General features: G+C 47.3%; 2 protein-coding genes across 5 annotated transcripts in view; both read left to right on the forward strand.

Moving 5' to 3' along the window:
* LOC116937235 (cytoplasmic dynein 1 intermediate chain 1-like) overlaps positions 1-9,916 on the forward strand; it is a 58,200-nt gene extending 48,284 nt beyond the window's left edge. For all 4 annotated transcript variants that reach the window (XM_032944313.2, XM_032944322.2, XM_032944318.2 and 1 more), the window contains 6 exons: positions 297-410; positions 2,156-2,289; positions 2,606-2,750; positions 5,189-5,329; positions 6,408-6,533; positions 7,834-9,916. In XM_032944313.2, the coding sequence (XP_032800204.1) occupies positions 297-410; positions 2,156-2,289; positions 2,606-2,750; positions 5,189-5,329; positions 6,408-6,533; positions 7,834-7,938 (765 nt within the window). In that variant the 3' untranslated portion in view covers positions 7,939-9,916. The remainder of the gene's footprint in view (positions 1-296; positions 411-2,155; positions 2,290-2,605; positions 2,751-5,188; positions 5,330-6,407; positions 6,534-7,833) is intronic.
* Positions 9,917-20,898: 10,982 nt separating this feature from the next.
* The window catches only part of LOC116937223 (enhancer of polycomb homolog 1-like), a 53,479-nt gene continuing 46,826 nt past the window's right edge, over positions 20,899-27,551 (forward strand). Inside the window, exon 1 of the mRNA XM_032944306.2 lies at positions 20,899-22,069. Coding sequence (XP_032800197.2) covers positions 21,911-22,069 — 159 coding nt within the window. The 5' untranslated portion in view covers positions 20,899-21,910. The remainder of the gene's footprint in view (positions 22,070-27,551) is intronic.

Raw genomic sequence — 27,551 nt, forward strand, 5'->3', positions numbered from 1 at the left:
CCTATGTGTGTTGTGTCTGCTGCAGTCTAGTGACTACATGTGAAAAACACAAATATTGCACAAAAGGACTGATTGGTTGACTCGGCCAATCATAACTTCCTCCATGGTGGCTAAAACAACGACCACGTTGTGGAGAATATCAATAGCGGAGATTTACCACCGCCATAGTAATGTGGAATTTCCACGATCATTAGTTCAGGGCTGTAAACGGGAGATAGGCATTGCCTCAGTGCTCATTTGAGCAGGAAATTATTTTGATATTTTCTCTAACTCTTGTTTTGTCCGTTGGTTGTCAGCACCCGGTGTATTGCGTGAATGTGGTGGGGACACAGAACGCGCACAATCTCATCAGCGTGTCCACAGACGGACGAATGTGTTCCTGGAGTCTGGACATGTTGTCCCAGCCACAGGTACTTCAAACATAGCCATGCATTTGTAACCCGTGCTCACGGTGTCTCATCCTTCTGGCCGTAATCTTCACCAAGAACAAAAGGGTGGTTATTGTTACATAAATTTGTCAAATTTCGGCAGTACTCGTGCATTGTATTCTTGCTTCTGCTCAGCGTCCCTCTCTTACTCGAGGGCCCCAGCGCTCCTCACTTTTACTCGTTAGCTACGGAGCCTCCAGGTGAATTTGAAGAACCACAATGGTGCCCGTTTATTCACACCGACTCCCCATCACGTGGGCACACCAACATGCCAGCACACTAACACGCCGACTCGCCAACACTTCGGCACACTGACACCCCAGCACACTTACACGCTAGCACACTAACATACCAGCACATTAAGACGACGACTCACCGACACTCCGGCACACTTACACGCCAGCACACTACTATGTCACCACACTGACACTCCAGCACAAGAACACGCCGACTCACCGATACACCACCACACTAACACACGGCACACTGACACGTCGCACACTAACACGCCGGCAGACTGACACGCTGGCAGACTGACACGCTGGCAGACTGACACGCTGGCACACCAGCAGGACCTGCAACGCAACCATCCCAGGCCCTGACTCGACCCAGGCAGCAGAACACCTTCAAATGCGTCTCTTGTGCTCTGATGTGGCAGTCCCGAGTCTACCGACTTGCATCTGGGGGAAGGCGCGGGACGCAATGTACCGCCCATCTGTCCTTGACCAATCATGGGCCAGCGTTACTCTTCTATTGGGCAATTTCAACAGACTCGTTACTGGCTGGCATCAATATACGCACAAGATATCATCCCTATGACCACACCTGTTACACATACCCAGTTCTGTAACATATCTATTTGTTATGAATGTCTTTACTTTCGCCAAAGTGCACTCTCAAACCACATTTATTTTATTAAACTGAGTTGCTGAGCACAGGTATATCAAGCAGCCAAATCAAACAGCGCTATCAAAACTGTGATAAACAAGAGTTGGCATGCGTCTAGAATTGAGCAAGGTTATTATTATATGAGCCCGGTGAAAAGAGACGATGGGAGGGAATTCCAAAGTGGAGCAGTGCGAGGGAAGAGTGTTGTGACCTGCAGTGTGGTAAGTCGGTGAGTGAGTAAAGGAGTGAATGGGTGAGTGTATGAGGAAGGGAGTGGTGGGTGAGTGAGTGTGTGTTGTGACCTGCAGTGTGGTGTTGGTAGTGGTTGAACACGGTGCGGTGGATGAGATGAAAGAGTCTGTGTCTGGTAGATCGTCCTCAACATGGGTGGCGGAATCAACAGATGAAGCTCACGGAACAGTAAACATGCGAGTTGCGATAGAAGAGTGATAATTCATGTCATTGTGGTGAATCTAAGTAACAAAATAAATAAGCAGACAACGTGCCTCCACATTCACATATGTCTTCCTCCACACCTCTGCCTTTTTTCTATTTTGTGTTGTATAATTGTACATCGAACTAGGACCGCTAACAGAGAGGGTCCTTGACAATAAACATTTAGCAAGCCAGACTGCTGACAAAAAATGTTCCCAGAAGAAAAGCTGTGTTGACTGATGGAATGTGTAAAAAAATTACGTGGAAGAACACATGCGAGAAGGAGGCATATCGTCTGCTGATTTGTGATGTTATTTATCTTTACAGCAACGCTAATGAGTATTGCGTTATGTGTTTTCGTACGTCTTGGCAACTGAGCACGTTTCTTCCATGTGGTCAAACAGGACAGCATGGAACTCGTGCACAAACAGTCCAAGTCGATCGCAGTCACCTGCATGACCTTTCCTGTCGGTGACGTCAATAACTTTGTGGTGGGCAGTGAAGAGGGTTCGGTATACACTGCCTGCAGGCATGGGAGGTGAGGTTACTGATTGTGAGTTTTATCTGTTTAAATACTTCACCCTGGAAAATCCCTTGGAATGAAATGTCTCGTTTGCACCGGTATCCAAGCTGTCAATTGACATGCATAGGAAACACGCAGTGCACATCCACAAACACACGTACGTGTATACACTCGCACATACACAAAGGGAGTGTAATGGAATCTGGCATTTCCATGGTCACTGACTCAGGGCTGTAAACAGGAGATGAGCAGTGCCTCGATGCGCGCTCGAGCGGGACTGTTGTTGTTACACTCTGGCTTAAGAATGTATTTGGCAATGTGCATGTTCCAGCAAAGCAGGGATCAGTGAGGTGTTTGAAGGGCACCAGGGACCAGTGACTGGCATTCACAGCCACTCTGCTGCAGGACCCATTGACTTCTCTCACCTCTTTCTCACCTCTTCGTTTGACTGGACAATCAAGCTCTGGACCACGAAGGTCTGTTACTCGCCTACTCACTCTCCCACCCACTCAACTCACCCACTCATCAACTAACTCACTCACCCACTTACCCACCCATTCACTCACCCATTCAAATACTCAGCCATTTATCCACCCACTCACTCACCCACTTGGTCACGTATCTATTCACTCACCTAACTCACATACTTACTCACTCATCCACTCGTTTGTTGTCCTTCCCCCGCACCTCCAATTAGCTCGGTTGGCTACGTACGATGTGAAAGAAGTTCAACATACTATACATACAACAATAACAACTGCGGTGACGTCACCACTGAGCTTGTGCCAAGTCAGATTCACTGCAAGGCCACGTGAAGTGCCGAAAGCTCACTGACAGGAGGTCATGCGACAGACCCAGGTGCTATTGGTTATTGATTGAGGTGACTGCCAGATTTACCAGCTACGCCCCTTACTGTGCCAACTTTCTGCATTTGAACCGCTCGGCGCTCAGCTCGTTGTTGTGAGCGTCTCTCCTCTGCCCTCCATTGTTGTTGGAGAGCGACTGCCGTCAACTGCCCAGTAAATGTGATTACCAGAGGACATCCCTGTTGCACCGCAGGATGACTAGGAAATTGCTCCGACTCCTGGCCATGTGGCTTTACCCGGGTCTGCCCACGGTGAAGGTGGTCTATGAGCAGAGAGTCAGGGACTCCGAAAGCACAAAGAACAACCCAGTGCCCTGGCCTATTGATGGCATCATAGGCCTTGACCAGGTCAATAAAGCAGAGATGTGTATCCTGTTGGAATTCCTTGCACCTCTGCTCTCGCAGATGGACAGAGAATATGGCATTTGTGCAGGAACGCCCTGGCCTGAGACCACATTGAAGCTCCGAAAGCTACTTCTCAGCATGCCTGGCAAGAAGTTGAATAATCTTTGCCAGGACCTTTCCCAGCACACTGAGGAGGGAGATACCCGTTAGTTGTTACAATCTGCACGGATCCCCCTTGATGAGGGGGACTACTAGGGTCTCATTTAAATCCCGCAGAAATTGTGCTGTGGTCCATACAGTTGTGATGATGCCATGTAGGGAATTCTACACACAGACACCACCCTCCCTCAGCAGTTTCCTTGGGAGTTCGTCCTCTACCCAGCATTTTTCTTGGTCTCAGACTCTGGATCACCGCTCGTACTTCCTCATCAGATTGCACTTCAGCCAGCCACTCACAAGGGGTGGTTACATCAGCCAATATTTGAGGCACCACAGCTCGAGCAGGGGCATCATCTTTCTCCATGATGTTATTTGGGCTGAGGGAATGCCCCTCCCCAAGACCTCATAGAAATACTCTCATTCCTGCAGATTTGTTATTGGGGGTCGGAGATCGGATCACCGTTATTCGCCTTATGGATGATGATAGGTAAAGCGCTGCAAGTTATTTTTTGATGGGATTAAACAGTGATTGCAGACTACTCAGGCAGATTGCATCTCCTCAGCACTCATTCTTGCAGTGCCGCACTGCTCTCCGAATCTCTGAGCAAAGGCTGTGATAAGCCTCCTCATTCTCCAACGTTGGATGTTGTGGACGACGGGAGTGGGTCTGTCATTTTCTCTCAGCCAGCTGAAAATACCTCTTTCAGCCAGGGTCTCTCGGGAGGTCTGGAGTGGGGATATCCAATGCAGTCATTGCAGCTGCATGAGCCACAGTCCTGATACTCAGCCATTTTCCCTCAGCATCAGGAGGGGGAGGGGAGATGTCAACCCCAGCTGCAAGCGATGTTGAAATTCCTACTTGCAACTCGTCAGCTAGTTGAGACCATTCTATTGTGTATTTGAATGGGGTCAGAGGTGGGCACCCACCTCCAGAGTGGAAGAATGGCAGGTGCATCTTGCAGATGACAAGCCAATGGTCAGTGGGCAGATCAGCTCCACAGAAGGTCCTGGTGTTAAGGACATGGGCCCACATCCACTGTTCCATCAATAAATAGTCCAGCATATGTTATAGCTTGGATACGGCATGCATCTATTATGTGTGGATGCGCCAGTGTCGGAAAAGCATATTGGTAATTACATGCCCATGGGTTGCACAGAATTGTAGCAGCCGCCTACCGTTATTACTTCTAATCACTCTGCTCCAGGTGTCTGCATCATGACCCACTCGGGCATTGAAGTCACCCAACGGATCACTATCCCGAAGGGTCACTTTAGCTCGCACCTATTCACTCACCGACTCACACTCATTCACCCACCCAGTTGCGCACCCACTCTCTCTCACTGACCCACTTACTCACATAGTTTTCCACCCACTCATTCAACCACTCTTTTATCGCTACTACCATGGTTACTGTTCCCGTGAACGTCACTTGTTGATTCCTCCAGTCCCAGGGGCTTTCTAAGAATGAGCACATAAATAAGGGCACCTGTCTCGAACATGGAGAATGTTCAGATCTTAGTATTTTGTGCTTTTCTCTGCTGCAGAACAACAAGCCACTCTATTCTTTTGAGGACAACTCGGACTACGTGTACGACGTGATGTGGTCTCCGGTCCACCCATCGCTCTTTGCGTCTGTAGATGGAATGGGGCGGCTCGATCTGTGGAACCTGAACAGTGACACGGAGGTGAGGACGAGATTACTAAACTAAAACTAAACTTCGATTTAAAGCTTTCGTGACTGCAGGGATTCATCTTCTTGGTTCGTTCGGTAAAGTCACGTATAAGGGAAATAATGAAATAATATTATTGTTTCCCTTCCACGTGACTTTACCGAAAGAACCAAGAAGATAAAACTAAACTATTTATTATTTTAACAGGTAAGGTCCACTGAGCTACATAGCTCTTTTTCAGAAGTGACCTGGCCACAAATGATCGCTCAACGAAGTGACTTATCACGTGGAAATTTATAAAAACCAACTAGTTGAAACTAATGTTGATTCTAAATGTGGAGGGAAAAACCGGAGGACCTAAAGAAAATTCCACATGACCAAATATACAGGTGTCAGGGTCGGGATCGAATCCACGACTTCCTGCATACCAGGCAAGGTAGTTAACATCTCGCCACTGTGGCACCCAAGTGAATACCCAGGTGGAGTGAGCCAAGCTTTTAGTGTAATTATACATTTCTCAAAAAAATACCCGTTGCAGCCTTGGGGAAAAAAAGGTGGCTGGGCCTGGTGCTGGCCACACCATCCCCTTGTGTGCCGTGCCTGCCTTCATAGGTGCTCGCTCATGACACTTGCCCCAACAGTCTGTTAAGGCTATACGGGGTGTCTTTGTAATGGTGTATGAATACATACAAATCCACCCTGTAAAATTTGTCAGTTTTTGTTCCACGTTATTTGTTAGAACAACAAATACAACAATTGATATTTACGCGATCTAACCCAAAAACCTCAATTATGGATGATATTGGTACTGAAAGCCTACGTGTTAAATGAATTGACATGTGTAGTAAAATCCCAGCTAGCTGGACCCCCAGCTCGTCATTTAGCCAAACCAGGTCGGCTAAATTCACTCCCAGAAGGTCATGTAGCTGATGGGATGTGTAAAACATACTTTTATGAGGAGGGACAGATGCCAGATAGAGCCTTGTTGTTAACTTATTTATTTTCAACTCTAGTAAGAAATCATTACAATGTGATCCTTATGCAATAACTCATGCACATCTTTCATAGCCTAAATGCGTGTGGTTTCTTGCAGGTTCCTGCCGCTAGCGTTACGATTGATGGCTGCCCAGCCCTAAACCGCGTCCGTTGGACTCACTCTGGTCGAGAGTTGGCGGTGGGTGACTCTGAAGGCCACTTGTGGATTTACGAAATAGGCGAGGTAAGAATGTGGAAGTCATGGTGTATTCTCGAGCACATAGTTTATTTATATTAATGAAAATATTTCACTGAGATTATTCCTTGAGATAGAACATCTTGTTTGCAATTGTGTCCAGGGTGTCAGTTGACATGCACACAGCAAACACGCAATGACACAGTTCGAAAAATACACTCTCACACACACATAGACACTCACATATAAACAGACAAAGATCCCTCATATAGCTTTTAACAGGCTGTTTGGGCAAGTGCCATTAGCGAGCACCTATGAAGGCCAACATGGCACATGGGGGTGAGTGGCCAGCACCACACCCAGCCGCCTTTGTCTCCCCAATGCTGAAGTTTACTCACCGCACCAGGTAAGGCCAAGTCAACCTAGGGGAAGCCCAAGATAAATTCAGATAGTCATCACCGATGTTGGCTGTGAGCGGATATCAAATACGGATCGCTTGGTTCATAAAGCAGTGTTCTAATGTATATATGTATGCTGAACTTATTTCGTACCATACATAGCTAACCGTGCTAATCGGAGGTGCAGGTAAAGGACAACAAAGCACTACATCACTGCTCCCCATGTCCGAAACATCACCTATTATCATCATGCAGTATTCCCTTGTTATTCAAGAGGGATATGTTCCGGAGATGCTCGTGAATAGCACGTTTTTTATGACTTGCCTTAAATGAATCCATAAATACATGAAAATTATAATAACACCAAGAAATGGTTATAAGAAACAAAGTAAATTAATATATTAAAGTATTAAACAATAGTTTATAAATGAACTTACCTTAAATGAAGATGATGCTGCACAGTATAATCATGTAGTAACGATGATGCCGACAACGATGATTAAGGTGATCGTTGTAATGACTTTACTATCTCATCATCACTTTATCTCATCACTTTCTTTTCTCTCTCGCGCTCTCTCTCTCGATACAGTTGTGTAGAGGCCCAGATGCGATTCGCAGATAGCTATAATCGCAGATAGCAAGTTCGTGAACAACGTGGGAATACTTAATATGAAATATTGTTATTTTATTTTATCGTGTTGATTTTTGTCATTTGTGCACCACTGCTAACGCAGTATCACCAAATAATTTGATTTTACTTAAAGACTTTTCTTGAATTAAACCAATGTTGCTGAAAAAAATTCCAGAAGCCCATGTGGCTGATGGGATGTATAACACAAATCTATACTTTTGTTTGTTTTATGTTGAGAGACAGATATGGGAGTGGGGCATATTGTTTGCTTATGTATTGTGTTATTTCACTTGATGGTTTTGTCTATTGTCCTTTGCAGCAGTTGGCACTGCCACGCAACGATGAATGGACGTCCTTCGCTAGGACTCTTGTGGAAATCCGAGCCAACAGGGCAGATGCTGAAGAGGAATCGTCCCGTATCTAAGATCCAGCTTTTCCAGTGTGCCGGTGTTCCTAAGGCTTAACAGCTGCTTGTAGATGATATCTGTATATGTAGGTTATACTCCGTGCAGAGTTAGTGAAGACATGTGCTTCTGCCACAGCTGCTGTCTGCAACAGAACTTGCCTTATGACTCAAAATAACAATACATGCCTATCCCTCCACATAAAAATATGAAAGTATGTTTTAGACATCCCATCAGCAACACAGCCAACTGGGAGTGAATTCATTAAAACTCTATTTCGGTTTTTGACATTCAGTGTCTCATCAGTAGTTCGGCTTGCTTGACCAAATGGTGGTGACCTGTATTTTACATATGGATCCTAGTTTGATACAAAACTTTATAATACATAACACAAAACCATCATTAGCGTCGTTATGGAGAATATTATGACATATATATGTCTTGCCTATACACATTTAGAAGTTCACCGGTATTGGTTGAAGTAAGCCATAACTACTGATTAGACGATGCATATTGAAACCGGTCCAGAATTTTATTGTGTTAAACCAATGTTGCTATTTTTTTTTTTAAATCCCAGAAGGCTGTGTGGCTGATCAGATATTTAAAACAATATTAGAATTTTATGTGGAGGAACAAATATGTGAAATGAGGCGCATTGTCTGCTTATTTATTTTGTTACTTATAATCTCCAATGACACTAATCATGTTGTGATAAGCAGCATTCTAACCAGTAGTATTTACTGTATGGCTTTTCTTTCGCTTTGGATGTTAGCATTACAATGCATTTAGGGATTCTATACTAATATATTAAAAGTCTACACAACACTGAAAAATAAGTTTTGCATGAATGCCATTATTTAACAATACACTGCAACCTCTGCTGAAATTGATGTTTAAACTGCTACACTACATTGTGTTATTATACACCAGGGGCCAGCAACCTGCGGCTCCGAAGCCGCATGCGGCTCTTTAATGACTGCTTTGTGACGTTCTTTATTAACGACTGTCTCGTATTCACTTGCATTGCGGCTCTTGAAATATTGAGTTTATTACAGAATTCGAAAACAATGGCTCTTGTTATTTTGGTTACTGACCCCTGTTATACACCATTATATGCTGCCTATAAAGATGAAATAGACCTAAAGAACATTACCTATCTAATGAATGGAGTTATTATGGAAATTGAACGTAATCTTTATTTATTTATTTAATATTCTAACTTATTCGTATTTATTGATTAAAATGGTTTTCAGAATGAGGCGTAATCATTACCATAAGTGAATATTGCATTTATTTTTAAACAATCGAGCACAGGCCCAAAAGCCCAATACATCAAGCAGCCAGCAATAAACAAATTAGAGTTGTAGATCAAGAGTAAACGTGTTTCCTGAATTGAGCTTGAGAGGGAATTCGAGTGGAACAGTGAGATGAAATAGAAGTGTTGTGACCTGCAGAATGGTGAGTGGGTGAGTGTGGGAGAGTGGGTGGTGGATCACAGTATGGATGAATAAATGCGTAGGTGAATGGGTGGCTTAGTTATTAATGGGTAAGTGAGGAAATGTGAATGTTGCAGTGTGGTGAGTGAGTGGATGGGTGGGTGTGTGAATGAGGGGGTGGGTGAGTTTTTAAGTTGTGACCTGTAGTTACAAATTACCACATCACCCAACATTAGGTATTCCTCAGTTGTATGGGTTTATATTGTTTCCATTTGATTTTATTTCAGCAACAAAACATGTATATTCTTGGTTCTTTCGGTAAAGTCACGTAGAAGGGAAATAATGAAATATTTATTTATTACTTTATTGTTTCCCTTCTACGTGACTTTACCGAAAGAACCAAGAATATGAATCCCTGCAGTCACGAAAGCTTTAAATCAAAATATAACAAAATGTGTCAGTGTATAAGAAAATTGGATGTTGGTGTGTAAGAAAAACACGAGCAACTGAACAAAACTGAATAAAGAAAGGTCCAAAACGTAAAGCGACCAGCAATAAATGACACGATCGAAGTTGTGATGTTTATGTCCAATGGTGAGTTTATTTAGTAGCTATGTTTTGTGTGTACAATCTTATATTAATATAGGGTTGGCTGAGCTACTAAACAAGGTAAAGGGAAGGAGCTCTACTGAGGTGAGAGACTGAGGGAAAAGGTTCCAAGAGGGACGATGTAAAATCAGGCATGGGTTTCTGGTCAGAGGTGGGGGGTTGAGGTGCTGTGGATCTGCTAGAAAAAGGGACCCCAGTGCTGCTGGGACTGGCCAACATGATCACCTGCATAATAGAGGCTTTTGGGTTAGATCGCGTAACCCAAAAACCTCTATTATGGATGATATTGGTCGCCAAAGCCTACGTGTTAAAATGACCACCTGTATGTATTGCTTATGAGGAATGTTAGTCATCGTGAATCTGCTCCATCACAACCCCCACCGCTACCCACTCACTTTCTCACTCAAATTAACTTTGATTCATTTGAGCGATTTAGGGGTGGGCCCTAAAGTGGCATGAGGCCGAAAGAGGGAGTGGGTAGGACCTAGACATAAAGGGGTTAGGGGCCATAACAGATAAAGGGCATGGCCTAGACAGGAGGGGTAGAGGCTAAAAAGGCAGCCCAAATGAGGGGCCAGGTTTAATTCGAAGTTTCTTTAGACTTCCTCTTTAGGCCTCACGCCTTCCTCGTAGAGGAGATCTTCACCCATGAACGTCCCTGTTTTGAGTTAATTTAGCACATGATCAAATAAATGCAGCAGACAGAAAACGTTTAATTCTGCAGATGTGACCACAAGCCCAGTCCTATTATCGTTCCCTGTCTAGCTGCACTGCTTGTGCTCAAATATACCCTAGAAACTGTTCCTGCCGGGTTAATTACTGTGTAGAAAATGGGGCGCTACGGTGGCGAGATGTTAACGACCGCTCTGTTATTGTGTTCCTTGTAAAGCAACAGCTGTAGTTGATCATTTATCCATAAGAGGGCATAACGTGACTTGTATAAAACACATCCATCACAACCCCATAACCCTGACCCTTGTAAATACCTGAACCCTGTAGCTCTAACCTATAGCCCTAACCCTATAGCTCTTACGTATGTATGTTCAACTTTCGCACCATACATAACCAACCGTGCTAATTAGAGGTGACCATATACAGCCCTGAACCTAACCTGTAATGCACATATAGCCAACTCAACTCTATAGCCCTTATCCTATAACCCTAACCCCCCATCCATAACCCAAACCTTAACCCCTGTCTCTAACCCTAAACTCTAACCATAACCCCTAATTAGGGCTACAGGAGTCTCAATTACATTTCAATAGTCCCAATTACATTTGGGTTGAAGTTCAGACTCCAGAATGTGGCATTCAGATTCCCAGAAGTAGAATTGGGACTCCAGAGTGTGATTTTGGGACTCCCTGAAATGGAATCTTAGGCTCCTTAGGTTTGCGAGTGAGATGCCTCAAAAAGCACCTCCGATTACAACACTGTAACAAGAAATATTTGTTTTTGTTCCTGGGTAGTGTTATTTTCTAATTGCTTATGCCTCAAAAGTACAGAAAATGGCTATTATTCCCCACAAACTTTGCTTTTTTGACCAGGCCAGTGATATTTTTTAATTTACTCATTTTCAATGAGAAAACGTGGTGTGCATTTGTGTCATTCCTTCACATAAAGTCCTGGTCACAAAAGCAAAGTTTGTGGGGAATAATAGCCATTTTCTATACTTTTCAAGCATAAGCAATTAGAAAATAACACTTACTACCCAGGAACAAAAATCGTGTTACATAGTGAATTATCAGAGTTGGCTACGTATAGTGCAAAAGGAGTTCAACATACAATCAATATGCTATGTAAAAATATGTTCACGGACGCCCCGGACCGACACCGGAACACCCCCGGACCCCCCCCCCACCCCCGGGACCCTTTCCGGACCCCCCCTTGACCCTCCCCGGACCCACTCTGGACCATCCGGACCACCGTGCCCACAGGACCCATCCCGGATCTTGTCCGGAAGTACGCCGGACCCCCTAAGGACCCTCTAAGGATCCACCCTGGACTCACTCTATACCCATCACGGACCGCCCCCCCTGGACACCCCAGAACCCCCCCTTTCCGGAAGCCCAGGCCGACTCCGGACCCCCCTTCCCGGATTCATCCCAGACACACCCTGGAGCCCCTCTGACCCACCTCGCCGGACCCCTTCTCCCCTAAACCCGCGGACCCACCCCAGCACGACCCGGACCCTCTCCTAACACCCAAATCGTTATCGTGAGCCCGACTTTCCAACTTTAACAAAAATACGTATTCTATCATTGTGTAAGCGATCTGCGAGCCACCCTCACACACACGCACCACGCAAACACGACATCTCCGCTCTCACTATAACACGCACCAATCACACGCGCGGGAATGCACTGGACGGGGGTCAGGGGTTAAAGGGCAGTGACGTCACCCGGACAAAGCGTGCCCGACGTGGCTGTGTATTGGGAGCGAGGGTGGAGATGGAGGGGTTAAAAGGGGCTGTGGGACGCGTGTTTGGGGTTGATTTTGGAACAAGGGTTGCTGTGCGTTGGAGAAATAAAGAAGTGCTTGAACCATTCTCCGAATCCTCTTCATCTGGTGGCAGCGGTGGGATGTCTCGCCTCAACTGACGCAATAACCCAAGGGGGGAGACACAGCAAGCAGACGCTCTAGGTGCCTGGGACGAGATTTGCTCCGAAACGGAAACGATGAATCAGGATTTGTCTCCCAGCTCATTGACGAGATCCGTGGCAGCTGCGCATCCCGTGTGGGCACCTTCCTCCACCAACCCGGCGGTGCAGACACAGCGCCGCCGCCGCAGATCATCCTCTCGGAATCGAAGGATGGATCTGCTGCTGGAAGCAGTAACCGCGCTGCTTAGCTGGCTGGGTCCTGAGGTCTAACGAGCAGGGGGAACCTCAGCCGCACCATCTCCCCAGCGAGGAGACAGGGGCCACGGTCAGCCTTCCCGACCAGGCACTCCGCAGCATCTCTCTGGGGATGGAGCAGCATCAGCGACGCCGCCGACCGTGCATCCCGCGCGGGACCTGGGAGAACACTCGGGTCTGTCCTCCCGACATCCTCCGACAGCAGCGGCAACTGGGGGCTAGCTTCAGTAAGAACCTCAGCCAAGGCAGCCCGCAGAGGGAGGACCAGGATGGAGCCGCCAGCTGGGCGCGATACAGAAGTTCGCGTCCAGATCGGAAGAATGGCGCGCTTTCGTCCGCTGGTTCGAGACGGCCGCTCGGGCAATGAGGTGGACGGAGGATCAAGCCCTGACGATACTGCCCACTGTGTTGGACGACCCCGCACTGGCGGTGTTTGACCGGATTCCGGCTGCAAAAAGAGGAACCCTGCAGGGTGTCTACAAGGAGATGGCAGACATGTTCGACCCTCCGTCCGGGGCGCGCCAGAGGTTTAAAAACCGCCAGCGTGAAGCATCCGAATCGCTCCTGGTCTTCAGGACGGAACTGTTGACGCTGGCAGAAGCCGCATTCCTGCGGCTCAATGAGCCGGCCCTGGACTCACTGGTGGCGGAGCGGCTCCTTACCATGGCACAGAAGGCGGGAGTGATGCTGCCGGTGGTGGAGGAGGAAGTCCGCACCTCGCTATGGGTCGCACACCATCTCTGCGCTTACGAAGAGATGGCGGGACCCACGCGAGGTGTGGCACACGTCGCGTGGGATCGCGGTGACGTCGAGGGGCGGCCATGGCCTCCAACCAGACACGCGCCGCCGGCGGAGGACGAGGGAAAGACAGTGGCGGCCCTGCGGCAGTACCCGAGGATCCCGCGGGAAGCGGAGCGCCGACCCCGGCGCTGGGCACCTCACGAGGCAGGAGATCATCCTCGGTTCACTGACGACGTCATCTATCATCGCTGTGGGCGGGAGGGACACATCGCCCATGGATGCCGCAGCAGGACGAGTGCACCGGGGACGACCAGTCGGGATCGTCAGCTTCGGTCTGCGGCCGTTCCAACTCAGGACTACAGGAAATGGGAATGCCGGCATTGGACCCGTCACCGTCCGTGGCTGAAGACGCAGCTGCAGCAGAGGACTTGGCCACAGGACGGGGCCCCTTAACCCACTCACGCTCACGCCGCCTAGTCGCTGCTGTGTACATGAACATCCCTGCAACCCTGTTGTGTTCGGTCGAGGAATCGGATCGTGGGGAAAGTCGGCGACAGAGGCGGCGGCGCTCTTGTTAACAAAGAGACGGAGGGGGAATTGTGTGGTGTTACTTTTGCTTTATTGCACTTTTTTTTGTGTGGTGTTACTTTTGCTTTTTTGCACTTTTTTGTTGTCGTAAATTATATGCGCCCAGCCGCAGTTGGCTTTGCATGGCCGAGGCATACAGTTGTTGAGCCGAGGATGGCTTGGTCTCAAAAAAGGGGGGGGGGGGGGTGATATAAGGGATCTGCGAGCAACCCTCATGCACACGCACCATGCAGACACGACATCTCCACTCTCACTATAACACGCACCAATCACACGCGCGGGAATGCACTGGACGGGGGTCAGGGGTTAAAGGACAGTGACGTCGCCCGAACCAGGCGTGCCTGACGTGGATGTGTATTGTGAGCGAGGTCGGAGATGGAGGGGTTAAAAGGGGCTGTGGGACACGTGTTCACGGTTGGTTTTGGAACGAGGGTTGCTGTGCGTTGGAGAAATAAAGAAGTGCTTGAACGATTCTCCAACTCCTCTTCAATTGTACAGGACCGAGAGGTGACAACGGCATTGGAAATCCTTTATCCAACAGTCTATAGATCATGACTGCCGATGGTGAGCGTACAGGTCCGAGTGACACATTCAGGTTGCGTGATGTTATTGTTTTTATCTTGATTGCGTGAATATTATCTCAGCCACCAGGTGGCTCAGAGAAAGAGCGAACGGCTCTGTCGGAAGGATGCGAGTTCAAACCTTGGCTGTTACATCAGATTAAGCGGATCAACGCGAGGCTGCACCGCCACTTGGCGGTCACATCTAGATCTTGACTTAAAGCTTTCGTGACTGCAGAAATTAATATTCTTTAGGTCTTTTGGTAAAGCCATATAGATAGAAAACATGAAAATCAAAATCACGATCGCAACACAGGTAATCATCTTCACCTGAAGAAAATTGCTTGTGTTGCGATTAAAACGTCGTGATTTTTAATTTTGTTATTTTTTCTATCTACTTGGCTTTACCGAAAGACCCAAAGAATATGGTCATATCTAGCTTATACACGTATGTGTGCAACAATGAAGATACAAGTACGATTACAACTATACTCTTTGGTTCTTTCGGTAAAGTCACGTAGGTAGGAAAATAAAATAAAATAAAAAATAATGTATCACGACGTTTTGATCGCAACGCAAGCAATCGTCCTCAGGCGGAAAAAAATATCCAGCAGGAAGAAACAGCAAGTGAGCTGTTACAACAAGAGGTTATATATATTTTCCAAGGGCAAGCAGGCGGGGTCCAAGCTGGAAAGGAATTCCATCCCTGCACGCAAGCACGTCAGTTGTGTTAAAGGGGGAGTTTAGGGAGAGAGAGATTAGGGAAAGAGATTAGCATGAAATGAGCTTCCGTCGCCGCATAAGAGTATCGTCCCCGCATATGAAACACAGCAGCAATGTTAATGGGAGATTAGCACTATGTTGATGGGAGAGATTAGGCAGAGAGATTAGGGAGATTAGCAAGTTAATGTCATGTCTATGTGTAACACAAGCTGCGGCGCTGCCAACTGCACTGTGAGGGGCAAGCGCGTCAACGCAAGAGAACCACCGCAACGGTGGTTGCGCCAGTGAGACACACAGCCATCACACAGCCAGAACCATCGATACATCGAGGCTAAGGGAGCAGAGGTGGCCATGTTAGTGAGACTCCAGCCCGTTAATGTAGAGGCACCCAACGAGTCAATGCAACTCAGAGAGTCGGAGATAACAACCAAACGGCCGGAAGGATGGAAGCACCACAGCAAGTTACGACTTTGCTTGGTTAATAACGTCCTTCTAATTATTGTTCAGCTTATACCCATCTTCTCGGTTGCAATTGTCTCTGTGTTTTATATATCTGGATGGCTTCATGGACAAATATTTGATGGTAGCCCGACGGTTTGCAGAGTACCTTGGTCTTGGAAAAAACAATATTGTGCAAGCCCACTGCATTATAACAATGACCAGCCACGGCAGATGTATTGGTTCTCCCCTTTCAAATCTGCCTTGTGTTCACGAACACGGTCTGAAACATGTCGTTTCGTTTCCCCAATGTAAATGCTGCCGCAGACACAACGTAGTTTGTGGACACCAGAGTATTACATGTCAGGAATGACATCCTTCACAGATGGGATCAAATCACGAATTTTGTGTACTGTATTGAATCGGACCTGGATCTTGTGTTTGTTTAAGATTTTGGAAATCTTTTTGGTAACACCTGCTATGTATGGCAAGGTGATGGTTTTGATTTGGTCCTCAGATGGTTGTCTCCCCATGGTTGGGGATGCAGCTTTGTGGATTGTGTGGTCTGAGTATCCATTCATCTTGAGGGCTTGATGTATGTGTTCCAGTTGACTGGCTAGGTGGTGCTGGTCGGAGATGCAGCGGGCCCTATGGTGCAGTGTTTTGATGAGGGAATTCTTCTGGGCTGGATGGTGGTGGGAATCAGGCTTTAGATAGGAATCTGTGTGGGTGCCTTTCCTGTAGATGGAATGTCCCAACAAGTAATCAGGCCTCCTCTCGATCAAAACATCCAGGAATGGTAGCTTGCCATCATTTTCCACTTCCATGGTAAATTTGATGGATGGGTGTATGAAATTGATGTGGTTGAAAAATTAGTTCAGTGCTGGCTAGCCATCTGGCTAGATGACGAAAGTGTAATCTACGTATCTCTTCCACAGGGAAGGACGTAGGGTGGATGTCAGGATGGCATCGGTTTCAAATTTCTCCATGAAAACATTCGCTACCACTAGTGATAAGGGAGAACCCATAGGGGTACCTTCATTTTGTTTGTAGAATGTACCATTCCAGATTAAGTAAGTGTTGGTAAGGCAGTGCCTCACCAAAGTTGCTACATCAGGATTCAGTCACTGTTGGACCAAGTTTTCAATGATTGCTATGGTGTCAGGTACAGGTACCTTGGTGAACAGAGAGACTACATCGAAACTGACAAGCAAATCATCTGGAGACAGTGAAATGTTCTAGATTAGAAAAACCAAGTGAGCTGAGTTAAGTACTGCTGAGGTGGTCTTGCCCGTGAACGTAAGCAGGGTCTCAGACAGGAATTGGGCCAGTTTGTAGATAGGTGAGTTGATGGTGGATGCGATAGGATGGAGTGGAGGACCTTCTTTATGGATTTTTGGAAGGCCATAAAATCTGGGTGGTCTAGCAGCCGAAGGTTTTAGAGAGAGCTGCTTGATCGGTTCGATTAGAGAAGTCGAATTAGTGATAGTCGTTTTTTTGTGGCCAGGCGGTTGGTAGGATCTTTGTTGATTTTAGTATGACTGCCATCATTAAGAAGGTCCTGGATTTTGTTGTTGTATGTGGTTTTATCCATGATGACCGTGGCATTGCCCTTGTCGGCTGAGAGGATGACAATGTTATCTCTCTTTTTCAATTGAGCGAATTCAGAGCGCTCGTCCCTGCTGATGTTACTAATGGGTTTCTTGGGTTTTTTTAGGATGGCGGCGATTTCAGACCTTGCCATTGGCTAGTGTCAGAGCCAGATTCACACACTGAGGGGGGCGTGGCCTCATGGAGGGGGGCGTGTCTAACATATCTGCCAGCGTCCTTGCCAATAAATATCTGGCAGTTCACATGCATTGGATCAAGCAATCCTGATTCTGCTGATGAAACACTGAATATCAAAACCGGTTCTGAGTTTGCTTTTGTAGTGAAGTACAAAGGTGAGTTGTGGAAACAGCGTGATTACATGATAACAAATACAGTACAGGTTATGTGAGGGCAATTAGGTTGGGAGAGCCAAGGACGGCTGTGATTGGTTGGTGCTGTTGCCGGGGCTGGAGAGGCGTCTTGAAGTCTGGCGAGAAACAGGTGTACGATCACGAGGGGTGCCGTTGGGACGCGGGTTAATTAATTGGGGTGTGATGAGAGCATGGATAAATTGGGGGGTCGGCAATTGGAGCGGGAGTTGGAGTTTGGAGAGCTTGGAGTCAACAGGGGGAATTGAAGTGTGGAGAGTTTGAGAGACAGAGTTTGAGAGACGGAGTTTGGAAGACAGAGTTTGGAAGACAGAGTTTGGAAGTCAGAGTTTGGAAGACAGAGTTTGGAAGACAGAGTTTTGGAAGACAGAGTTTTGGAAGACAGAGTTTTGGAAGACAGAGTTTTGAAGACAGAGTTTTGAAGACAGAGTTTGGAAGACAGAGTTTGGAAGACAGAGTTTGGAAGACAGAGTTTGGAAGACAGAGTTTGGAAGACAGAGTTTGGAAGACAGAGTTTGGAAGACAGAGTTTGGAAGGAAGACGGAGTTGGAGATGGAGCTTGGAGAGAGCGTAGCGATAGTGAAGCTGAACAAAGACGAAGTAGTTAGCGGTGGAGAGAGCGTAGCGATAGCGGAGCTGAAGACGAGAACAGCCAGCAGTGGAGTGAGCACAGTGACGGTGATAGCGGTGAACAGGGATGAAGCAGCAGCAGTGGAGTGAGCATAGTGACGGTGATAGCGGTGAACAGAGACGAGAAGTTAGCAGTGGAAAGAACATAGCGACGGTGATAGCGGAGAGCGGAGACGAAGAAGTTAGCGGCAGAATAAGCGAAGTAATCGTGGGGAGTGGAGAGACAAAGGTGGCGAGCGAGTCGAGTGAAGCACGGCGAGCGAGCCGTGGCGACCTGGATACTGTGGAATGTGGAGGACATGCTGAGAGTTGTAAATAAAGCGGTGTTCGGAGAAAGACAGAAGTTGTCCGAGTGAAATCGAACGCTACACATGTATTGCAAACTGTATGGTGGTGGGAATCAGGCTTTAGATAGGAATCTGTGTGGGTGCCTTTCCTGTAGATGGAATGTCCCAACAAGTAATTAGGCCTCTTCTCGATCAAAACATCCAGGAATGGTAGCTTGCCATCATTTTCCACTTCCATGGTAAATTTGATGGATGGGTGTATGGAATTGATGTGGTTGAAAAATTAGTTCAGTGTTGCAGCTGAAACGTCGTGAGGTTTTAGATTTTTATTATTTTGTTTCCCTTCTACGTGACTTTATCGAAAGAACCAAGAATATGAATCCCTGCAGTCACGAAAGCTTTAAATCAAAACTCCCATAATAAGTTGTGGCGTATAGGATGAAATTAGGCCATTCTCCAGCTTGACCACACTATCCACGACATGAGGGATCGAATAAAACGACACAGAAATAAAATTATTCAAGATTCGAGCGATGTATACTTTTTCGTTTGTATGTATGTTGAACTTCTTTTGCACCGCACGTAACCAACCGTGCTTTTCATAGGTGCCGAGTGGGCACGGCGAACGGTGCAGAATGAGATGGATAGCAGAGATAAAGCAAAATAAGATTAAATAATCAAGAAATTGCAATCCAATTAAATGTTTTATTGACTCGCCTCGTCTCGGTTATATTAAAAAACTCGATTTTGTCCAGAACTAGTTGAGAACCTATTGCCCTGCAAAGGAAAATAATAAAATTCCATTGTCATACTCTTCTCACAATCCTCCCATACTCAGAGCACGAAAACGAATCTGCATTTTATGGTATCAATTACGAAGACAATATGTATTGAGTTTTGTTTTATATGCTCTAGGCTTCAAATAATATTCTGGCGAATTACATGAATAGGATGACCGATTGAAAAGTTAGAGCAATGTTAAATTAACCGTGTCAGTATTTTCTATTCGTTACTCCCACCGATTCGGTGTCGCTTTAACTGTAAAGTATGTCTTCCGAACCTTTTCTGCCAATTAAATTCCATTCAATGTTTGTTCCAATGAATCCCGTTTGGCCAGTTACCCAGATAGTTTCGGTGGCAACAGGCCGCAGCCACGAACAGAGTTCGATTTTGACTTAAAACTTTCGTGACTGCAGTTCATATTCTTGGTTCTTTCGGTAAAGTTGCGTAGATACAAAATAAAATAATACATTTTAATATTTTATTTATAACATTTTTTAAATAAAATTATTAAAAATATATTTCTATTTTTTATTTTATTTTCTACGTGACTTTACGGAAAGATCCAAGAATATGAACAGAGTTCGTATTGGGGTTAAGAGCCTCGACAGCAGCCAGCCAGAAAACTCGAGGCAGATTATTTTAAGATTAGTTATAATGGACGGTGTTAAATGTCTAATCGGTTCAGGAGTCACACAAACATTGTCGTGCGGCTCTTTAAGGGCTGCTTCGTTACGTTATTCACATGCATTGGGACTCTTGAAATAATGAGTTTAATGGCTCTTGTTATTTTGGTTGCCGACCCCTGGTCTAAGCGAATTAATATAACTTTTATGAAGAGTGGATTGACCACAAAAACTATTCCTCCCGTAAATGCAATGTGATATCTAATTTTACTTTTAATGCAAATTAGTCATACTGTTCCAATTATGCAAGAATGTATTACTCAACAGTGACGAGAGGTGTACATTTATTTGCCTATTAAAAACAGTTAATGAGTATATATATTTTTTATTATCAGGCCCCACGGTGTAAAAAGGTCCTCATAGCCACGTTCTCTCTGGCCTCGATGTGCTTGTGTAACATTTCCCCTGGTGCGAGTTCGTCATTTCCCTTTCCGGTCCCTCCACCCCACCTTTCTCAGCCCCCTCCTTCATCCCTCCTCCCAGTTTCCGACATTTCCGATTCCGGCCCCCCTCCCCTTGTTGACAAGATCCGCAATCCCCCTCCAGCCCCGCCCCTTGAAGCCCCGCCTCTCCCTCGTAAGCCCCGCCCCTCACCCCACTAGGCCCCCGCCCTTTTTGCCTGAAGCCCCGCCTTTCCACCCCCTACAAGGACTCGGCCAGCCCACCCTGAGCCCCGCCCCCCCGCGCGGTGCAGCTCGGGACCGCCGCGTCCATTATGGTCGCCCTCGTCAGCGCCGCCATGTTCGCGGAGCCGCTTTGTTGTCGCGGCGCGCGCCACTGCCGCCGCTGAGGAGACTGAGGCGAGGGCGCGATCAGCAACGCGACGAGAAAGAGCAACAGTAGCTGTGGTTAGCGGTAACAGTGCTGGTGGTAGTTTTGAGGGTGGTGAGGGAGCGGTGGTGCGGGCGGGATGAGGCGCCACGCGGTCCCAACGCAGCCTCCGCGCCTCTTAGCCAGCGCCTAGGGATTATTGTGATCCGTCACAGTTGGTATTTTACATTTGTTTTTATTAATTGCGAGGCTGTGTGTAAAATTGTGTAAACGGAGTTGGGTGTAATTTTTAGTTGTCGTTTGTAATTTTTGTTATATATTTTTACTGGATTATATATTTAAATTTGTTTTCGCGGGGAGGTAATTGCGGGCTCCATCTCCTCCCCGCCTCTGCTGGGGGAGGAGGAGGGGGGAGGAGCGGCCCCTTCTGGAAGTCGTAGCATCGAAAATAAACACGTGGCAGAGTCTTCTGCCTCTGGAAGAAGCGTCTACCACTTATGGCAGAAGGAAACAAAACGACTGCTACAACAATAACTCATACAGAGGTAGATATTGGTTTGGTAGGCGGATGTGCTGCCGCTTAGAGACCAGAGGAGAATAAGTAACGTTTACCGCTTCAAGAAGAAGAGGCCGTGGCGTGCGGTGGTGCAGAATTTGCTGCCGGAATAAGGATTTGAAGAGGGAGGAGTGTCTGCTTCTTCCGGAAGAGTGCTACTTCTGGAAGGAGAAGCGGGGGCGCTGTGGAATACGAGCAGGCGAAGGAGGCGTGCGCAATCCACCTCATCTCCCCGCCTCCACCCATCTCCCCCGCTAGCATCTCCCCCGCTCTCACCTCCCTCCCTCGCCCATCCCAAAGCCCCCCCCACCATCCATCCCGCCCGCGCCCGGCGCGGCCTGGCGGCGGTCGCCATGAGCAAACTGGGGCTGTCGTTCCGCGCCAGGGCGCTCGACGCCTCCAAGCCGCTGCCGATTTTCCGCGCGGAGGATCTACCCGACCTGCAGGAGTATGTGTCCATCAACCGAACCGTGCCGCAGATGCCTACGGGCATGGAGAAAGAGGAGGAGACGGTGAGTGAGCATCGCTCGGATTATGAAGAGTGACGGGTCGACCGACGCGGATGAGTGCTGTACGGCGTCGTGACTGGCGGGACTACCTCTGCTCCCCGTCGCCGTGTCTCTGTCTCCGTCGCGGTGTCTCTGTCCCCGCTGGGGGTGTTTTTGTGGAGGCTCCGTGTCCGGCTTGACGCGTCTTTGTGCGATAGCGTCACGTGACGTACGGGTCACGTGATGCGCCATTTTGAGATTACGGAGGAGTGTCGACAGCATGTGTGAAGACAGGGTAACAACGTGTGTGTAGTGTGGAGACAGGGTAACAACGTGTGTGTAGTGTGGAGACAGGGTAACAATGTGTGTGTGTAGTGTGGAGACAGGGTAACCATGTGTGTGTGTAGTGTGGAGACAGGGTAACCATGTGTGTGTAGTGTGGAGACAGGGTAACCACGTGTGCGTGTAGTGTGGAGACAGGGTAACAACGTGTGTGTAGTGTGGAGACAGGGTAACAATGTGTGTGTGTAGTGTGGAGACAGGGTAACCATGTGTGTGTAGTGTGGAGACAGGGTAACAACGTGTGTGTAGTGTGGAGACAGGGTAACAACGTGTGTGTAGTGTGGAGACAGGGTAACAACGTGTGTGTAGTGTGGAGACAGGGTAACAACGTGTGTGTAGTGTGGAGACAGGGTAACAACGTGTGTGTGTAGTGTGGAGACAGGGTAACAACGTGTGTGTGTAGTGTGGAGACAGGGTAACAACGTGTGTGTGTAGTGTGGAGACAGGGTAACAACGTGTGTGTGTAGTGTGGAGACAGGGTAACAACGTGTGTGTAGTGTGGAGACAGGGTAACAACGTGTGTGTGTGTAGTGTGAAGACAGGGTAACAACGTGTGTGTAGTGTGAAGACAGGGTAACAACGTGTGTAGTGTGGAGACAGGGTAACAACGTGTGTGTGTGTAGTGTGGAGACAGGGTAACAACGTGTGTGTGTGTAGTGTGGAGACAGGGTAACAACGTGTGTGTGTGTAGTGTGGAGACAGGGTAACAACGTGTGTGTGTGTAGTGTGGAGACAGGGTAACAACGTGTGTGTGTAGTGTGGAGACAGGGTAACAACGTGTGCGTGTGTAGTGTGGAGACAGGGTAACAACGTGTGCGTGTGTAGTGTGGAGACAGGGTAACAACGTGTGCGTGTGTAGTGTGGAGACAGGGTAACAACGTGTGCGTGTGTAGTGTGGAGACAGGGTAACAACGTGTGTTTGTGTAGTGTGGAGACAGGGTAACCACGTGTGTGTGTGTAGTGTGGAGACAGGGTAACAACGTGTGTGTAGTGTGGAGACAGGGTAACAACGTGTGTGTAGTGTGGAGACAGGGTAACAATGTGTGTGTGTAGTGTGGAGACAGGGTAACCATGTGTGTGTGTAGTGTGGAGACAGGGTAACCACGTGTGTGTGTAGTGTGGAGACAGGGTAACCACGTGTGCGTGTAGTGTGGAGACAGGGTAACAACGTGTGTGTAGTGTGGAGACAGGGTAACAATGTGTGTGTGTAGTGTGGAGACAGGGTAACCATGTGTGTGTAGTGTGGAGACAGGGTAACAACGTGTGTGTAGTGTGGAGACAGGGTAACAACGTGTGTGTAGTGTGGAGACAGGGTAACAACGTGTGTGTGTAGTGTGGAGACAGGGTAACAACGTGTGTGTGTAGTGTGGAGACAGGGTAACAACGTGTGTGTGTAGTGTGGAGACAGGGTAACAACGTGTGTGTGTAGTGTGGAGACAGGGTAACAACGTGTGTGTAGTGTGGAGACAGGGTAACAACGTGTGTGTGTGTAGTGTGAAGACAGGGTAACAACGTGTGTGTAGTGTGAAGACAGGGTAACAACGTGTGTAGTGTGGAGACAGGGTAACAACGTGTGTGTGTGTAGTGTGGAGACAGGGTAACAACGTGTGTGTGTGTAGTGTGGAGACAGGGTAACAACGTGTGTGTGTGTAGTGTGGAGACAGGGTAACAACGTGTGTGTGTGTAGTGTGGAGACAGGGTAACAACGTGTGTGTGTAGTGTGGAGACAGGGTAACAACGTGTGCGTGTGTAGTGTGGAGACAGGGTAACAACGTGTGCGTGTGTAGTGTGGAGACAGGGTAACAACGTGTGCGTGTGTAGTGTGGAGACAGGGTAACAACGTGTGCGTGTGTAGTGTGGAGACAGGGTAACAACGTGTGTTTGTGTAGTGTGGAGACAGGGTAACCACGTGTGTGTGTGTAGTGTGGAGACAGGGTAACCACGTGTGTGTGTGTAGTGTGGAGACAGGGTAACCACGTGTGTGTGTGTAGTGTGGAGACAGGGTAACAACGTGCGTGTGTAGTGTGGAGACAGGGTAACAACGTGCGTGTGTGTAGTGTGGAGACAGGGTAACAACGTGTGTGTGTAGTGTGGAGACAGGGTAACAACGTGTGTGTGTAGTGTGGAGACAGGGTAACAACGTGTGTGTGTAGTGTGGAGACAGCGTAACAGCGTGTGTGTGTAGTGTGGAGACAGGGTAACAACGTGCGTGTGTGTAGTGTGGAGACAGGGTAACAACGTGTGTAGTGTGGAGACAGGGTAACGACGTGTGTGTGTAGTGTGGAGACAGGGTAACAACGTGTGTAGTGTGGAGACAGGGTAACAACGTGTGTGTGTGTAGTGTGGAGACAGGGTAACAACGTGTGTAGTGTGGAGACAGGGTAACAACGTGTGTGTGTAGTGTGGAGACAGGGTAACAACGTGTGTGCGTGTGTAGTGTGGAGACAGGGTAACAACGCGTGTGTGTGTAGTGTGGAGACAGGGTAACCACGTGTGTGTGTGTAGTGTGGAGACAGGGTAACCACGTGTGTGTAGTGTGGAGACAGGGTAACAACGTGCGTGTGTAGTGTGGAGACAGGGTAACAACGTGCGTGTGTGTAGTGTGGAGACAGGGTAACAACGTGTGTGTGTGTGTAGTGTGGAGACAGGGTAACAACGTGTGTGTGTAGTGTGGAGACAGCGTAACAGCGTGTGTGTGTGTAGTGTGGAGACAGGGTAACAACGTGCGTGTGTGTAGTGTGGAGACAGGGTAACAACGTGCATGTGTGTGGAGACAGGGTAACAACGTGTGTGGAGACAGGGTAACAATGTGTGTCTGTAGTGTGAAGACGAAATTATGCCCCCGCTAGTCTATGCTTGCGAAACGTGGAACCATTTGCATCAACATGTGCTGCGCCGGTTTAAACATTGAGGCTGAACCTGCTGCGATTCGTCCCGGTTTCAACCATGCAAAATTGCGTGAAGAGCTCACATCCTTAAAAGATCTGGACACAGTGCCATCAATGAGCTCCACTGACAGGCGAGGTTGCGTTGGCTGGGTCAAGTAGACCGCATGCCAAAGCAGCTTCTGTTCGGCAGGATAGAGGGGACTAAATGGGCTCAGCACGGGCTAGAGAAGAGATGAACTGTTGCGGTACAGGATAATGTGGGGCTGAGTGGACTTGCCGATGACCGCCACTAGCGGTGTCAAGATCGGCCTCTGTGGGGAGGAGGAGGATGTCACCCTCCAACAACGAGCGGAGCACCGGTCAGCTAACATTAAGAAAGTTGGCACAGTCGGGACACAGGTGGTGCATATGTCTGCCTGTTATATCAGTCAACCCATGGCACCTGGGGCTGTCCGGTGCCCTGCCAGGGACCCTTTGGCAGTTCACGTGGAGTACTGTATGTAGACAGTAACTTGTAGTGTGTCTAGACGCACTACCGCGTGTAGTGATTGTAAGACTTATCTGTATTGAAAATGGTGTAGACAACAGAACCGTGTATGTAGACAGTACCACGTGTACAACAGCAGTAGCACATGTCTGATTACTGGTGGTGGGGTCTGTCACAGTCCTACGTGTGTATAGACTGAGTGTATATTATGGATGAGTGTGTTGAACTTTCGCACCATACGTAGCCAACCGTTGTGCATACAATGAGCACTATGTACACAGGACCTAGTGTGTACAGGGTACACTTTGTGTCATGTATACTGTACCTGCCATGTGCACATGGCCACCCGCAGAATGTTGACGTTTCGCCTGGCGCATGGGCCGGCAACCAAAATAATGAGAGCCATTTTTTCGAATTCGCTATAAACTCAATATTTCAAGAGCCGCAATGCGTGTGTGAATACGAGACGATGGTCCTGAATAATAAGTCAGGAAGGAGTCCTTAAAGAGCCGCAGGTTGTCGACCCCTGGCCTAGTGTGTAAACACGTACCACTCATCGACTTGACAAACAATACACCTCACGTGTATTGTACTGTGCCTCCTATATACGTCTATATGCGTCTATATGAGTATGGATCCTTCAGTCACGAAAGCTTTAAATCTAGAATTGAAAGTGACTTGTTTTTCAATTTGGAATCTGTTAGGTGTGAGTTTGTAATTATGGGCAGTTTATAAATGTGTTTTTTTACATTTGCAGAGGCCCAAAACTATCGATGCTCTCACTCATTTCTTGAATTGAGCAATGTTATTATTTGCACTTGAAGAAAGCATATGGTATGGAATTCCAAAGTACACCAGTGCGAGGATAGCAGAAGGCAAAGGTTTACGTGAATAAATGAATGGGTGAGTTGGTGTGTAATCTGCAGTGTGATGGTATTTTAATACAGTGTGGATGAAATGAAAGAGTCAGCCTGGTAGACGGAGTCCACAGCATGGTGGAGTCATCAATGATTGAAGTTCATCAAACGATAAACAAAAAGCTGTAGAAGAGTGATAATGATGCGATAGCCTGCAAGTGAGTGAGTAACTGGAACGAATCTGTACGCATGTGTGTGTGTAGTGTGGTGTTTGGTTCGGAGTTCGATTCCCGCTCACGGCTAATACCAGTGACGATTATGTGAACCGGTCCTGGGTATCCCTTATGTTGGCTCGGCCTCAAATGAGTACCTGGTTGAATGTATAAACAAAGTCACTTGTTAGACACGCAGCTGGGGGTGGTGTTTGACCACCCACTCTTTTGCGGACCGTTGCCCACAAAGTATGTTATGTCTATACGGGGGGGGGGCACTTTTGTCCTGCTTTAGTAATGTGTGCGTTTCCTAACACGTATGCGCGATTCATGTAGCTTGAACTACTTAATCTCGGCAAAGCATGGCGACACTCCGCTCTGGCCACACTTTCAGAACAACACTGGTGCACAATTATTAAAACAATTAAACATGGTAACATCTGTACTATTGTACTCTATTATGTAGCATTGCTAATTAATGATTGAATTTCATACGTTTTCTAAATAGTACCGAGAAGTTATTAACTGCAATTTTTTTACAATGCATTTAATACAAGAATAACTGGGAAAGTTGAAGGTGAGAATAAAATTAGTTTTTCGAAAAAGAGCTATGCAATATTAGAATACACTGAAATTGTCTTCGAATTTTCAGTGTACGGTTGAGTAAGGGCTTGTTATGACTGGAAGGAACCCATGTTATTGATGCTGAGCTTTGACTTT

This window comes from Petromyzon marinus, chromosome 4, assembly GCF_048934315.1.
Source record: "Petromyzon marinus isolate PM22_M1 ecotype Great Lakes invasive population chromosome 4, UKy_Petmar_22M1.pri1.0, whole genome shotgun sequence".
In the NCBI taxonomy this organism is placed as follows: Eukaryota; Metazoa; Chordata; class Hyperoartia; order Petromyzontiformes; family Petromyzontidae; genus Petromyzon; species Petromyzon marinus.